The 16,409-nt window shown below is 35.7% G+C and overlaps 3 protein-coding genes across 4 annotated transcripts; all 3 read right to left on the bottom strand.

Moving 5' to 3' along the window:
* Positions 1-286: 286 nt before the first annotated feature.
* Positions 287-2,601, bottom strand: LOC115992831. The gene is made up of 4 exons (XM_031117068.1): positions 1,858-2,601; positions 1,513-1,717; positions 1,185-1,363; positions 287-1,085 (listed from the first exon to the last, which is right to left on the bottom strand). The coding sequence occupies exons 1-4, from the start codon at positions 2,570-2,572 to the stop codon at positions 871-873; spliced, it is 1,314 nt and encodes a 437-aa protein (XP_030972928.1). The 5' UTR covers positions 2,573-2,601; the 3' UTR covers positions 287-870.
* A 9-nt stretch (positions 2,602-2,610) lies between these two features.
* On the bottom strand, positions 2,611-4,045 carry LOC115988809. The gene is made up of 3 exons (XM_031112423.1): positions 3,975-4,045; positions 2,723-3,683; positions 2,611-2,667 (listed from the first exon to the last, which is right to left on the bottom strand). The coding sequence occupies exons 2-3, from the start codon at positions 3,662-3,664 to the stop codon at positions 2,611-2,613; spliced, it is 999 nt and encodes a 332-aa protein (XP_030968283.1). The 5' UTR covers positions 3,665-3,683; positions 3,975-4,045.
* An 8,021-nt stretch (positions 4,046-12,066) lies between these two features.
* LOC115989283 (disease resistance protein RPP13-like) lies at positions 12,067-15,600 on the bottom strand. Of its 2 annotated transcripts, XM_031112953.1 has the most exons (3): positions 13,248-15,600; positions 12,689-13,006; positions 12,067-12,378 (listed from the first exon to the last, which is right to left on the bottom strand). In XM_031112953.1, the coding sequence occupies exon 1, from the start codon at positions 15,374-15,376 to the stop codon at positions 13,754-13,756; it is 1,623 nt and encodes a 540-aa protein (XP_030968813.1). In that variant the 5' UTR covers positions 15,377-15,600; the 3' UTR covers positions 12,067-12,378; positions 12,689-13,006; positions 13,248-13,753. The 2 variants fall into 2 exon arrangements, with proteins under 2 accessions (XP_030968813.1, XP_030968812.1); XM_031112952.1 differs by having other exon boundaries at positions 12,689-15,600.
* Positions 15,601-16,409: the final 809 nt, after the last annotated feature.

Below are 16,409 nucleotides of genomic sequence, written 5' to 3'. Positions count from 1 at the left end.
AAAAAAAAAAAAAAAAGCCCAAATCTATCTTCCTCGACAAATCCCTAATTCCCAGTACAAAAACCAAAAAATAGAAAGGAAAAAATAAAACACACAACGCTGTCTTACAGTTGCTTATCTCTACACCATCGTTCTCCATACTTGCTAGAATCCAATTGCCACAAAAAGTTTATTTTTTGCATGGTTTTAAAAACCGGTACGGTGAAAGAACCGAAAAATGAGCTAATTACCGGTTTTATGGTCGGATCGGGGTCCGACCGATGGTCGAACCGGTGACGTCATAAATAATTTAATTAATATTTATTTAAATTATATAAATAATTAATAATTTTTTAATATACTAAAAACATAATTAGGCTCATGACTAGCATATTACAAAGAGTTCACTGCCACACATTTATTGATTTACAACATTTATCAACAAGTCATTGAAAGCCCATCAAAAAATCCTCCTCTAATTAGGCAATTAGAGGGAAAAACAGTTAACAATTTGTACAAAATGGTGACTTGGATTATCATTCATATTCTATTCTATTCAATAGATACACATTCATATTCTATTCAACAAACTCAACAATTTATACAAAATGGTAACTTGGCTTATCATTCTCCCTGCTTTGCTTCAAATCCACCCAAGTTACCATCCAACCCCGACCACAAAAAATGTAGGACATCCAAACAAACTCAACTCATCTATAGTTTTGTCTTCTAATAAAAAAATACACATACCACAACAGTAAGTTCATTAGTCATTACATTTACATCCAAATGACAAATGAAAAATAACAAATAAGTTCATTACATCCAAATAGCAAATAAGTTATAAAGTTTCAAAAAAACTACTAAGTTTTAACTTTTAAGACCCAAGCTTCATTTGTTATGAAGAAAATTAAAATCAATATCATCATGTGAACCAAATGCTCCACCACTAGCATCATCATCATCATCCTCATCTTCATCTTCTTCAACTTCAACATGAATAGGATGATTTTTATCTCTAAATCCGGGAGGAGCATCATCTTCATCACCAAATGATTCCAAATTAATGTCATCATCATCATCCTCAATCACTTCATTGTCCATATCTATACAAATTCCAAAACCAAAGAACAATATCATTTCTCATAAATAATAAATGGTCTAATTAAAATATGCATCTAAGCAAAGAATTGTTATAAACTAACCTCTTTGTACATGGCTAGAAGACCCTTCTTCAATTGGATAGGCTCCCTCTTCATATAATGCATTTTCTATCTCCTCATGATCAAGAAATGGAGGTTCCTCATCTTCCACTACCCAAAATTCAGTTTTATCGATACTTGCATAGTCAATAGGATCAAAATTGAACTTCTTTCTTTTGACTCTATATCATGAGATGAACATAATTAATAATTTGTTTAGTAACCAAATCACTTATATTTAACAATCACAAAGAACCCACTTGACCAAATCAATGAATCATTCATATTTCCCCATAAAAACATTGAAACAAAGAAACTATATAATATATACCTTTCTTTCAATCGGTAGTTATAATGAACAAATACAAGATCATTAAGTCGTTGATGCTCCAATCTATTTCTTCTTTTGGTATGTATTTGTTCAAAAGCACTCCAATTCCGCTCACATCCCGAAGAGGCAGCTGTTTGGCTAAGGATCCGAATTGCAAACTTTTGTAAGGTTGGAGCACAAGATCCAAACAACTTCCACCACTCATCTAAGTTCCATATAAAACACAAAACAATAATACAATGAATCAATAAACACAACTATACTTATCCCAAAAATATAAAAAGGAACTATGATCTTTAAAACATATTTTTATTTTATTAGTAGTTAAAGTAAACATTATCTTACCCGGCTGAGATGTCTTGGCTGATTCTTGAGCAAGTTGAGTTCCAAAAGTTTGTTCACTCTCTCGAAATAGCCTTAATTCCTCCACCAACTTCAACCGACCAACTGAAACTTTTGATTCAATAACATCTGTCACAGCAGATTGTGTCTCTAGCCTCTTATTAAGAGTGGATGTGTCATATTGGAATGCAGGATTCAACCAATAAGCAGCAGCATGAATATCTCTATAGAATTGATTATCCCAACGATCCTTGATAATATTAACATAAGGCTCCCATAGTCTCTTTTTGTCCTTGAAAATTTTTTTAATTCCATCAATTACTCTATACATGCCATCATATACATAACCCATAGCTGGTTTTTCATCAGAATCAACAATGCGTAATAAACGAATCAATGGTGACATAATATGCACAATTACATGACAATCATTCCAAAATTGATTATCAAGAATGATTTTCACCACTGCCTTTGCTTTCTTATCTTTTGCATATTTTGATTCAACATAAAATTTGCTAGTCACCAATGCTTGTAAGTCATGCTTATGTTCCTTAAGACTCCCTAAGGCAATGAAAGTAGTAGCAAACCTAGTTGGCCCTGGACGCACAATTTCCGTCCAATTTTTTCTAGTCCTCAACCAAGCTTGCAAAGCCACATGGTTATAGATGAACACAGTGATCTTGGATGCACGCTTTGCAAGTTTAGCTACATGATCCATCTTCCCAATTTCTTTAAAAATTAGGTTTAGGCAATGTGCTACACAAGGTGACCAACTAATATTCCTATATTTTCCACACAAAATTCTTCCAGCAGCTACATAATTTGCAGCATTGTCAGTGACCAAATGTACTATATTTGCAGGACCAACCCAATTAACAATTTCATCAAACAAGTTGCTTAAATTAATAGCATCCTTAACCAAGTCAGAAGCATCAATAGAACATATAAAAATAATACCTTTAGGACAATAGACAAGAAAATTAATCAATGTTCTATGCCTAGTATCAGTCCACCCATCAGCCATTATTGTACAACCAGTATCAGCCCAATATGAACGATGAGAATCAACAATCAATTGAACTTCTCTTTTTGCTTCTCTCAACAAAGGCACTCGAAGGGCATGATAATTTGGGCCTCTATATCCAGGACCATAAGAAGCTACAGCATTGAACATAGGCTGATAATAACTAGAATTCACAGCATTAATTGGAATGCAAGCATCATACATCCATCTAGCTACAGCCATATCAACCCTCCGCTTCTTTTCTTTGCCAGCAAGCACACTTTTAATAGAAGGTTGAGCTCCCGGTGTTGTCCTAGGAGCGAAGTAATTACCAATGTCACCAACCTTTCTCTTGCCAAGATTGGATCTTTGTGGAAAATTACTAGGACTACTTCTATTTCCTCTACCTAACCCCCTACCTCTAGGAGTAATTTCTTGGACATCTTCAAATTCTGGTGAATCCTCTAATGGCGAATAATTAGATGCTTCTTGATCCTTTTTTGTTTGTTCTTTAGATTTTGAAATTTCCTTCAAATTCTCAACCATTTGGAACCTAACATCATAAGGCACACCCATACATGCAGCCACATCACCTTTAATTCCAGCTAGATGTCTTTTCATCCGATTAATGCCCCCTCCTTTATAAGTTTTCCCACAATGTATACATCTATAACTACTTCTTCCGTCTTTCAACTCTTCAGTTACATGATCCCATGCAGGATCACATTTTGCCCTCACAGATGAAGAATTAGCATTAGACCCAATTGTAGAAGCACGTTCATTAGATGGCACAGAGGCAGATTCCATTTCACTCAACAATTTCAGACTGTAAACAATATTTCACAAACAATAATATGCTATAAATCAAATCCACAACATAAAATCCACAAGACAACATACTCAGTAAAATACAAATACACTGTAAACAATATTTCACAAACAATAATTCTCTGTAAATCAAATCCACATCATTGATCATTCACAAAATCCACAACACACTCTGTAAAATACTCCGTAATTTATATTTCACAAATAATAACGTATAAAAATCAAATCCACAACATACTCTGTAAAATCTCTGTAAACTAATAATTGACAGATAAAAGTAACCACTTACCAGTGAAGTCACAGAACGGAGAACCTAAGATGAAGCCGAGAACATGAATGGAGAATCTGAGATGAAGCTGAGAGAAATGAAAAAAAAAAAAAAAAAAAAAAAAAAAGAAAAAAAAAAAAAAAAAAAAACCGAGAAAAAAATTATCAAAATCAAAATCAAAATCAAGTAATCAAAAAATCAAGTAATAATTGAAAGATCGTTACACTTACCCAGTGAAGTCAAGGAAATGGAGAACCTGAGATGACCGAGAGAAATGAAAAAAAAAAAAAAAAAAAAAAAACAGAACCGAGAAAAGAAAATTATCAAAATCAAGAAATCAAAATCAATTAATCAAGTAATAAAATCAAAAGAAAAGAATGTTAGCTTACCTGATGAAGCCGAGAAGCAGAGAGCAGAGCACTTTAGAGGGCGAGACCGAGAACCCGTAAGGATGAGAAGGAAAAAACCCAAAAAGAAAAAAAAAAACCCAATACTTCAAACCCGTGAGCTTGAGTGAGGCGGAGAGGAAGAAAAATGTTTGAGGCGGAGAGGGCGAGGCAGAGAGGAAGAGACAGAGTGTGAGGCGGAGAGGGCGAGGCAGAGAAGGCGAGGCAGAGTGTGAGGCGGAGAGGGCGAGGTACAGAGGCAGTGAGGCGGAGAGGGCGAGCGGCGACTGGCGAGGCAGTGAGACGGAGAGAGTGAGGCGGAGAGGGCGAGGTCTGAGCGGCGAGGCAGAGAGGCTGTGAGCGGTGAGGAAGAGAGGCTGTGAGCTTGGGTGAGGCGGAGATGTTGAGATTTGAGAGTCTGAGTCTGAAAAATGAAAATGACAAACGCAAAATGAGAGTGAGGCAGTGAGCTTTAGGGTTAGGAATTAGGATTCCAGCCTAAAACGACGTAGCTTTGTTGTTTTAGGCTAAAACAACAAAACTACGTCGTTTTAAGCTGGGAAAAGACAAAAAAAATAAGTAACCGGTCAGGAACCGGTTTAACCGCGCCGGTTCCCGGTTTTCCGGTTGAACCGGCCGGTTTTTACTGTTTCGCGGTTTTTTCATTATTTTCGGTTTTTTAATATAACCGAACCGGATTGATGGCCGGTTCCCGGTTGAACCGGTCGGACCGGCCGGTCCGGTCCGGTTTTTAAAACTATATTTTTTGTGTGGGTTAAAAATATGCCCTTACTAATACTAAATTATTTGTGAGGGCTATGATTGACCTTCGCAAAAAATCATTAAAATATTAATTGTTTTTGAGATAAAAATTATTCTAAAATTCAAAAGAAAAAAAAAAGAAACGCATAATTATTTAAATTCAAGTTTTTGTAGTTTAAAATAATGCATAAAAGATGAGTTTATATATCAAATGGTAAATTACATCTGATTGGCAGGAAAATTGGAATGCATGTTAAGACCATATAGAAAATGTAATCCAACGGTTGGATTTTCAAAATATGAATTCAAAAAAAAGTTATTGGATGGTGTAACATTTGTTAGAATTACGTCAGGTGTAATTTGAACCCAAACATATATTTCTTAATTCGATGTGAATTTTGAAAAATCTACTGTTAGATCACATTATTTTCATATATTTTTCATGCTTACAAAATTTCAAGGTGATTAAAGATCAATAGTCATGTCACCAATCAACTGTCTAGATTCAAGTTTTAGTAGTTTAAAATAATGCATAAAAGATGAGTTTATATATCAAATGGTAAATTACATCTGATTGGCAGGAAAATTGGAATGCATGTTAAGACCATATAGAAAATGTAATCCAACGGTTGGATTTTCAAAATATGAATTCAAAAAAAAGTTATTGGATGGTGTAACATTTGTTAGAATTACGTCAGGTGTAATTTGAACCCAAACATGTATTTCTTAATTTGATGTGAATTTTGACAAATCTACTGTTATAGCACATTATTTTCATATATTTTTCATACTTACAAAATTTCAAGGTGATTAAAGATCAATAGTCATGTCGCCAATCAATTGTCTAGATTCAAGTTTTAGTAGTTTAAAATAATGCATAAAAGATGAGTTTATATATCAAATGGTAAATTACATCTGATTGGCAGGAAAATTGGAATGCATATTAAGACCATATAGAAAATGTAATGTAACGGTTGGATTTTCAAAATATAAATTCAATAATAAGTTATTAGGTGGTGTAACATTTTTTAGAGTCATGTTAGGTGTAACTCGAACCCAACCCTATATTTCTTAATTAGATGTGAATTTAGACAAATCTACCGTTAGATTACATTATCTTTATATATTTTTCATGCTTACAAAATTTCAAAGTGATCAAATATTAATAGTCATATCATCAATCAATTGTCTAGATTCAAGTTTTAGTAGTTTAAAATAATCCATAAAAGATGAGTTCATAGATCAAATGGTAAATTACATCCGATTGGCATGAAAATTGGCATGCATGTTAAGAACATATAGAACATGTAATCCAATGGTTGGATTTTCAAAATATTAATTCAATTATAAGTTATTGGGTGATGTAACATTTTTTAGAGTTACAACACGTGTAACTTGAACCCAATTCTATATTTCTTAATTCGATGTGAATTTTGACAAATCTAACGTTAGATTACATTATCTTTATATATTTTTCGTGCTTATAAAATTTCAAGGTGATCAAGTATTATTTGTCATGTCATCAATCAATTTTTTAAATTCAAGTTTTTGTAGTTTAAATTCAAGTTTATATCTTTGACCGTTGGATTGGTAGAATGTGGTGAAATATTTGATTTTGTAAATGACAGTGACAATCAGACAGTTAGATTGTGAGAACAGAGTAATCAAATCTTATGAAACTTCGTTAAAGTCCAAATCCAAAATCTAACCATTAATTGGATTGGAAGAATTTTTTAAATACTCTTTAATTAATTTTTTTTGAGAAAACTTTAATTAAAATTTTAAATCAGTAATAAGATAATTTTTGAAAATTGAGAGCAAGTTAGTATACAACATTTTTAATATTAATTAAAAAAATATTGTTAATGAGATTTCAAGTGAAAAATGTTTTTTCCCTTGGGAGGTTTTGCCAAATAAAATACACAAAATTATTTTTTTATTTTTTAAATATTGAGGTTATATTTTCTTACAAAAAAATCTACCTACACAATATTGAGGTTATATTTCACTAACTTTTGAAGCTTCCTATTTGAGATGGAATAAAATTGCAACGTAGGTTAAAATTTTCTTTACCGCCACCCCCTCCCTCCTACTCCCACCCTTCTCAAATTTTAGAATTTGGCAGCTAAAAATTTAAAATTCAAATCATCCAAATTTTTTTTTAATTTATACTTTAAAATTTTATAATTGACTCTTATAAATTTGTTGAAAAAAATTCAAAAAATAAAATAAAGTTGGTTCAATAATGTTAACAAACCCATCTTCTCAACAAAAAATAAAATTTTAAAAAGCCCAAAAATATAGGAAATTTCTTTCAGGTAAACATATCCCTAATTACAAAACAAAACAAAAAAAGCCCAAATCTGTCTTCCTCTACAAATCCCTAATTCCCAATGCAAAAACCAAAAATTAGAAAAAAAAAAAAAAAAAAAAAAAAAAAAAAAAAAAAAAAAAAAAAACACAACTCTGTCTTATTACTCTCTTGCGCCGTCAGTATCTTTGCTTGTCTCTACACCATCGTTCTTCATACTTGCCAGAATCCAATCATCTTGCTAAGCCACTGGTATCACCTACTCTATCTCACTCTCTTTGTCTGCACTTTAGTTTTTTGCACAGTTTTAAATTATACTGCATGTTCTGGTTCATGAATCCACTGAATAGATATATAGTAATAGTGGATGGTTGGGTGTTGAGCCAAAAAGCTAATGAATGAATGGCTGAAATTTTTTTTGATTAAAAAAATATATTTGAATGAATGGTTGGTGTTTTTTTGATAAAGGTGATAGTGGTAGTCAATCACAAGTTGCACATTCAAATAAATGAAATTGTAGAAGGAGATCAAAATACTACAGACCAATGCTGGTGAAGGAAATCAAAATGTGGATGAAAACACAGAAGATGACTCTGAGGAGGAAGATGACTAAGATGGCTCTCAGAAGGAGAATACTGACTCAGATGATGATTGATCTTCCAATATTTATGTTTTCAAGTTTAGTGAAGGATATTATAGCTTTCATGTAGACGTTTTAATTAATATTTTTTATTCTATTTTATAGACGTTTTAATATTTTTTTTTATTGCATTATGCACTTTCTAGATTTGGACAATTATGGATTTGTGCTTGTTATTTGAATTGAAAAACTTTTGGGAGATTTATGTTTCTTCGCAATTAAAATATTAGAAATGATTTCTCTTTTATTATTGACAGAGTTATTTTGTTGCAAATAATGTATTACTGATGTGGTGAATAGGTTTCAATAACGGTCAAAGTTCATTGAAAAAGGTAAATGGTCACATTGATAATGTATTGTTGACGAAAGACCAATTATTTTACGGTGGCTTTTAGTTGTTCAAAAACTACATTAACGACGACTATAGTTCATCACAAAAGTTATTTTCGACGACAAACCAAGTACTTATGACAGCTTTTATTCGTCAAAACAAGGACATTAACAACGGCCTTAGTTTGTCGTAGAAAGTATTTGGTTGTTTGACTTCCTCGTATGAAGTTACATTGTCGACGACAAATCAAGTATTTACGACGGCTTTTATTCATCAAAAAAAGGTATTAACAACGGCCTTAGTTCGTCGTAGAAAGTATTTGGTCATACGACTTCCTCATATAAAGTTATATTGTCGATGACAAATGAAATTACTATGACGGCATTTTGTCGTTGAAACTATGGATTAACGATGGCCAAAGGTCATCACAAAAGGTATTTGGTCGTCCAACTTCCTCGTATGAAGTTGAATCTACGACGGCAATTATCAATTACTTACGACGGAGTTGTGCTGTCGAAAATCAGTGTTAGCAACAGTCTCGTCGGTAATATAGTATTACTGACAAGGCTTTTTCCGACGGCCGTTGACGGCTTTTTACCGTTGGCAATACTAATCTACGACGGTTTTTTGTGTTGTTGCGACGAACTTTGGCCATCGCTAATAACAATCTTTTTTGTAGTGACGTTCAAGGATGTTTTATACACTATTTGAACTTTCAGAGATGAGGATGGGATATGGAGTACTAAACAAGAGGAGATAGGTGAGGTCATGGTGAACTACTACAAGACACTCTTTGCCTCTACCGAGGGTAGTGTCCCACAAGTGTGTTAGATTGTGTGCCAACAATTATCAATGAGGAGATGAATGGAAGCCTTTGCCGAGAGTTTAAGGCAAGTGAAGTAGCTAGTGTTCTACAACAAATGGCACCCCTCAAAGCACCAGGACCGGATGGTATGCCTCTACTCTTTTATCAACATTTTTGGAGCATAGTAAATCACGATGTCACAACATCCATCTTGTCATGGTTGAACACAGGTACCATACCAAAACCCTTAAACCATACTTTTATCACACTTATTCCAAAAATAAATTATCCTAAATATGCACACCAATTTTAACCCATCAGCCTTTGTAATGTGCTTTACAAAATATACTCTAAAGTCCTTGCCAATCGCCCGAAAAAATTACTCCCCTCCATTATCACAGAACATTAATCAGCCTTTACTAAGGATAGATTAATTTCAGATAACATTTTGGTGGCTTTTGAGACCCTACATAGCATACAAAATTATAAGATGGGTACTTATGGATATATGGCACTAAAATTAGATATGAGTAAAGAGTATAACCAGGTGGAGTGGTATTTTTTTGGAAGCGATTATGAGGAAAATGGGTTTCAATGAGCGGTGGATAAATCTTGTAATGGGGTGTGTGAAAAGAGTCTCATATTCTGTTTTGTAAATGGAGAGCCATGTGGTATGATTTATCCTACAAGGGGGATTAGGTAGGGAGACCCGTTTTCCCCTTTTCTTTTCCTACTTTGTACCGAAGGACTAAATGGTTTAATCAAAAAGGCTGAATTACAAGGAGATATTCATGGTTTCTCCTTTTGTAGGAGAGGCCCAAAACTAACGCATTTGTTTTTTGTAGATGATAATCTTCTCTTTTGCAGGGCAACCATGAAAGAATGTGAAAAGGTGTTGGATATACTAAACATGTATGAGGAAGCCTCGGGACAAAAAGTAAGCAAGAGTAAAACCTCTTGCAAATCCATGCTGGCCAAAGTGAAGCATGGCATTAAGGTGGCTTTGGGAATTCCAGAAATTATGCAATATGAAAAATATCTTGGGCTTCCTTCTTTTGTTGGCAAGGGAAAAATAGAAAACTTCAACTACATAAAGGAGAGAGTGTGGTGAAAACTTCAAGGTTGGGAAGGTTAATTACTTTCTCAAGCTAAAAGGGAAGTGCTCTTAAAGTCAGTCATACAAGTCATCCCAACTTACACAATGGGATGCTTCAAATTACCATTGGGTTTGTGCAATGAGGTTGAAGCTTTAATCAAGAGGTTTTGGTGGGGACAGAGAGGTGAGCACAGGAAAATTCATTAGGTTAAATGGGAGGAAATGAAAAAATCAAAAACTATTGGAGGTATGGGTTTTAGAGATCTTGCCATGTTTAATGATTTTTTTTCAGCAAAGCAAGCTTAGCGGCTCTTGCACAATAAAACATCACTCTTCTAAAAAGTGTTCAAAGCACGCTTTTTCCCAAATACAACAATGAAGAAAATGTTAATATTTGGCAGCAATGCTGGCTGCCAAGAAAGCACCCACCATAGCAGCCAAATTGTCCCATGGAGAGCTTCGAAAATCATACAGTGGACACCCTATTTGATCCAATCACGACACAATGGAATGAGGAGTTGGTGGATGGGCTATTTGTGACAGAGGACGCTGAGTTGATCAAGAAAATTCCCCTTAGCCGAAATGCAGTAGAGGACAATTTATATTGGCCATATACCAGCACTGGAGAGTACACTTGCAGGTTTGGTTACAGCATTCTTAAAGAGGAATCGGAGATGCTAGCAAATGCGCAAGTCCCTCCAATCTGAGACAAGCACGTATGGAAAGGAATATGGAATATGAGATCACCACCAAAAGTAAAAAAAAAAAAAAAACTTTATTTGGCGAGCATGTTGTAATGGCTTGCCAATAAAACAGGCGCTTGTGCGATGAACAATCATCTCTGACCCAATCTATGAAAGGTGTAAAACCGTTGTTGAAGGCTCAGTGCACGCCTTGTGGTCATGCTCGGAATTGGATGTAGTGTGGGCTAATCAGGAAGTCTGGAATTCCAAGAATGATATCGAGTTTATGGGTGGGAAGGAGTTGTTGTCGTGGATGATGGGGGAAGGAAAGTTATTAGAGTTATTTGCTTTTACGGCTTGGAATATTTGGAACCAACAGAACAGAGTCAGGCTGTAGCTACAAGCCCAAGCGCTTCATAAGGTAGTTGAACAATCAAAAACAATGTTGACAAAGTACCAATCCAATTTGCAGGTGACTGAAATGCAGATGAGTAGCGGAAATGGTGGAAATAGGTGGAGGACTCTGCCACTGGGATTTGTCAAGATAAACTTCAATGGTGTCGTATTCAAAGACACTAACATGTCAGGCGTTGGAGTGGTGATTAGGGATAATAATGGCTTTGTTTTGGCCTCTTGCTCAAAAAAAAAAATTCCCCAGGCTTACAAGCCCGACAAGATTGAAGCATTGGCAGCAATGAAAGCTCTCTCCTTTGCACATGAACTGGGGTCCAGAAGTGCTATTGTGGAAGGTGACTCTCTTCGACTGATTCAGGCTTTGAAGTCGGAGGTGCACTCATTAGCCCTGCTGGGTCTGTTGGTAGAGGATGTGAAGGTGTTTGCAAGAAATTTTCTAAGGTTTTTGTATTCTTACACTAAGAGAAATGGCAATAATGTAGCTTATAGTTTCGTTTGGCTAAATATGCCCTATGCATACCAGATTTTCTAGTGTGGATGGAAGATGTCCCACCACAATTTGTTTTTATTTTACAATCAGAATCAAACGTAGTTGATTTCCATTAATAAAATCACACTGGTACATTCTCAAAAAAAAAAAAAATATATATATATATATATATATATATAATAAAAGCTATGCATATTTAAGAAAAGCAAGCAAAAACCAACATTTTATTTAAACTGTCTGCTACACTGCAGATCTCCAATTATGAAAGATATTACACATCACTAGAAAAAGCAAAATGCAAGTTAAATGAATTTATTTTTCATGAGTATTAAATCAAACCAAAGCATTAAATCCATTATAAGAAACGGCACCAGCTGACCAGGAACCAAGGAGCATCTCTTCCCCCACCAAAACCATGGCCCAAGGGGCAGCTATTCCATGAACTTCATAACAGCAATTGAAAGGCAAACCTCATGACAGCAACCATCATCTTTCCTTCAAAGTTCTCTGTCATCAAAGAAATAAGAATCGTTCATCAAAAAAAATAATAATAATAAGAATCTAAGAAAAGATAAATGTGTCTATATTTTTTAGGCACCAAAAATAAGATCCATATTTTAGGCCACTGTTTGTGTCCATGTAAAATATTTTTCAAAAAAGTTTTGGAACTTTGGTATGACTAAAAATGCTGATCAATACAAAAATTGTCAGTCATTGAGATTTGGTGCAACAAGAAACTAGAATATCATTTTACTGACGGCAAAAATGAGCCTTAGACAATTTATGTAAAATTAGAAACAAAAGGTTGAAGATATACCGATATAAAGTCACCAGGAGTGCCAATTTGGCAAATCTTCACGATAGTAGTGATCATTTGTAGGAGGATAGATTTGTAGCTTAAATTCAATATTCTTCTGCAATTCTTGAAGCATCCCTGTCAATTTGAAGGTGGTCCATAACACCTCCACATCTCGCAACGAAGTCATACCACAAAGCTCCTGCTGAGGGAGTATGGTCAACCATCTGCATTTTTTGATAACCAAATGCCTGAGGCTTGGCATTGCACCTCTCCCCAGTTTCCATTCCTTTATGGACAAATGATCCAATTTAAGGACTTCAAGCTTAGGAAACGAACCTGCAATGAGGCGGAGGCTTTGGTTATTATTTTCACATGTATCTTCTAGTTTCAGTATCCTAAGTTTGGGAAGGTTTCCCAACACTATCAGGACGTTTAGGTCTGCATCTACTAAGGTAATCTTTGTGATTGTTAATGGAAATGAATCCGGACTTGCAGGAAGCTCTCTACACAGTAGAATTTTTAAATTTTCAAGATGACGTAAATGATGTAGGCTTGCCAAGGCTTCCTGTGGTCTCACCTTCGCGGCATTCCGTAACGTATAGCATATTCCTAATTTCCTTAAATTAGGAAACTTGCCCTGAATAATGAAAGACGCCGTTTGTGCGTCAACTACTATAGTCGAAAGGACTTGGAGGCACCTCAGAGCTTCAACGTCTGTGTCGACAGGGGCAGGAATAGTCACAGGCCCCAACAGATACAAAATCCTCAAACGTTGTAGCTTCCATATCTCAGTTGGTAGGAATTTCTGTGTACAACGCCTAGCATCCAGTGTCTCCAGACTTGGAAGGTTACAAATACAATCCGGAATAACGTCTGATGCTTCAATTTCTAACCTTAAGTACTTCAAATGAAAGAATTTTTCTACATTATTGGGAATGGAGTAGAGAACTGCACGCCCGATATTAAGCACCCGAATCAACTTAAAGTTTTTACGGACCCATTTCCAATGCTCTTTTTTAAAGGAATCTTGGTGAAAGAACAACAAAGAACGGATAGAAGGATCAGAGGAATTTGAAGAAAAGCTTAGAGGAGTGCTACCCAGGATGGAAAGCCTGCGGGTATTGTCGGTGGTGAAAGGTTTAACATCCATAGATTCCATATGAACCAAAAAAACTTATCTTCTTTGCTCTCAGATATGCAAAGGTCTCGCAGAAGATCATGGATACGACATGTCTTTACACCTCCATCTGTCCTCCTGCTAGCTACCTGTATCAAGCTTCGATCAATGAGATTCTCCAAGTAGTCTTCAGCGACATCCTCCAAGGTACTATTTCTTGTGACCTCTATGAATCCCTCAGCTATCCACAGTTGGATCAGTTGCCTTACAGGGATCTCATAGTCTTCCGGGTATACTCCAAAATACAAAAAGCATGGTTTCAAGTATCGAGGGAGGTGGGTGTAGCTTAAGGCCAGTATGTCTTTGCATTTTTTTTTATCATCAGTAAGATACCGATTTGGGTCACGATTATATTTCTCCCATGTTTGCGTTCTCCTGTCTTTGTTTGCCAAAAGACCACCCATTACCACAATAGAAAGTGGTAAGCCATCACAACTTTCTGCAATTTGTTTCCCAAGATTTACAAGCTCAGGAGGACATTCTTCTCCTCGGAAAACCTTCTTTCTCAAGAGTTCCCAACTTTCCTCCCCATTAAGAAATGGGAGATGGTACGGAAGAGTACCACGTCTTGCACATGAAGCCACTTCTTTTTCACGGCTTGTGATCAATATTCTGCTTCCATTCACGTTATCAGGGAAAGCAGTTTTTACCTCATCCCAGACTTCTTCATTCCATACGTCGTCCATAACTATTAGGTACTTCTTCCCTCGCAAGTAACTCTCCAAATTGTCTTTCAATTCTTTCTCACTGTACTCTTCGAGTTTCCTATCCGATTGCTCCCCCAGTAACGTCGGATGAAACTTAGATTCTGATGTTTGCATAGCTGACCTAAAAATTTCAATTAGCATCTCTTTGCATTTGAAATCTTGGGATACATATACCCACGCGCGGCAGTTGAAGTGACTCTTGATGCTAACATTGTTATAGACTTTCTTAGCAAGAGTGGTCTTTCCTAGACCACCCATACCAATGATCGAACTGACATCAAGCTCTTGTTTCCCTTCAGTAAGCTGCTTCACCAACATGGATGAGCCGTGAACAAACCCCACCACGTCATCTTCCTCCACGTATCTCCTACGATTGTGCAACTCCTTTGCTGCCCTTGCCTCCATGCTAGCTTCCTCTTCACTTCTTATAATGTTGAACGTCTCTCTATCTTTGTAGATTTTTTCGATTTCTTGATTGATACCTTCTATCTGATTTCTAATATCGTGAAGCTCCGCTTTGTGGTTGATAAAATGGACTGCCTTCCCCATTTTGCTCCTCCTCTTCTGCTTTGCGGCCTTGTCGACGTATAAGTCGATCACGTCCTCCGCCTTGTGAGCAACGTCTCTGATTTGTCTGACTATCTCCTTCACTATTTCATGCTCGTTCCTTTTACCCTCAGAGTCCATGAGGAAGGCATTTATCAGCTTAAGCTGTCTAAGAACTGACTCGACTAGACCCTTCACTCCCGCCAGATAATTTGCTTCTCGTATGAGTAGCTGAGGCAAGTACTGTAGTAGGAAAGTAACAGCACTGTCGGCCATTTTCGCCTTGTCTTCTCTCCCTCAAAATCTTATAGAAACTCACAAACGTGGTGGAAAAGAAGATTAGCTGGGTTGGATGGTGTGGTGCTGTGACTGAGACAGAGACAGACTGAGGCAGAGGGAGAAAGATATAAGGGGAAAGCAACACAAGCAGTAGAAATTTGCTAGAGGCACTCAAGGTGGGAAGGGAGAATGCTCTATAGCTTTGTTGGGAAACAACACGACTAGTGTACAACACAATAACTAACGAAAGTCTAAGCCTTTTTTTTTTTCTTTCTTTCTCTTTCTCTTCTTCTTCTTTTATTTTTATTTTTATTATTATTATTATTTTTTTGTGTAAACTCAGTACAAAAGTTTGACAACATCACGCCACAAACATAGACAAACGACCGGAACAAACACTGCTACCACCAACAAGTTTTAGACATTCATATATAAAAAATAAAATAAAAACAAGTTCTAGACACGTCAACACGCAATATATACAGCGAAACACTTGTACCATATCAAAGGCAATCTTAATCCATGTCCCACGAGAGAAATTTCGCAGGAAAGATGCATCAAAAGACGACAAGTCAACGCCTATATGCTACCGAATATTTTAATCGGTCAATTTTCGTTGGGTTAAATTACAACTTTGGGGACAATATGAAACGCAATATAAGAGCGCAGGAACAAAAGTTGTAATTTATGCATTTTTGTTTAACATTTATCTGAAATTGTATTTTGAAAACAAGTAAATGTGAAATGTGTTGGGTATATGCATTGATATGACATAGTTAAGCTTGAGCTCATATCCATTAAGTTTAAGTCTTTTGGTTTAAGTATATTTCTATATGATATATTTACTCAAGGAATTTCTCAATGTATTCATCTTCTTAACAAGTGACAAGGTTATCAAGATTCGTTTCATAGTTGGGGTGGGAACAGGATGCGTGTACTTGGAGCCTACTTTTGCAAATGGAGCAGGAACGAGTTCCTTTCATAGTTAGAGTAGGGACGATATACACAACAAACCCAGAAAACCCACACA

The sequence above is a fragment of the Quercus lobata genome, chromosome 5 (genome assembly GCF_001633185.2).
Source record: "Quercus lobata isolate SW786 chromosome 5, ValleyOak3.0 Primary Assembly, whole genome shotgun sequence".
Classification (NCBI taxonomy): Eukaryota; Viridiplantae; Streptophyta; class Magnoliopsida; order Fagales; family Fagaceae; genus Quercus; species Quercus lobata.
Note: the sequence above shows the minus strand (reverse complement) of the source record. Positions and strands in the feature narration are given on the sequence as shown.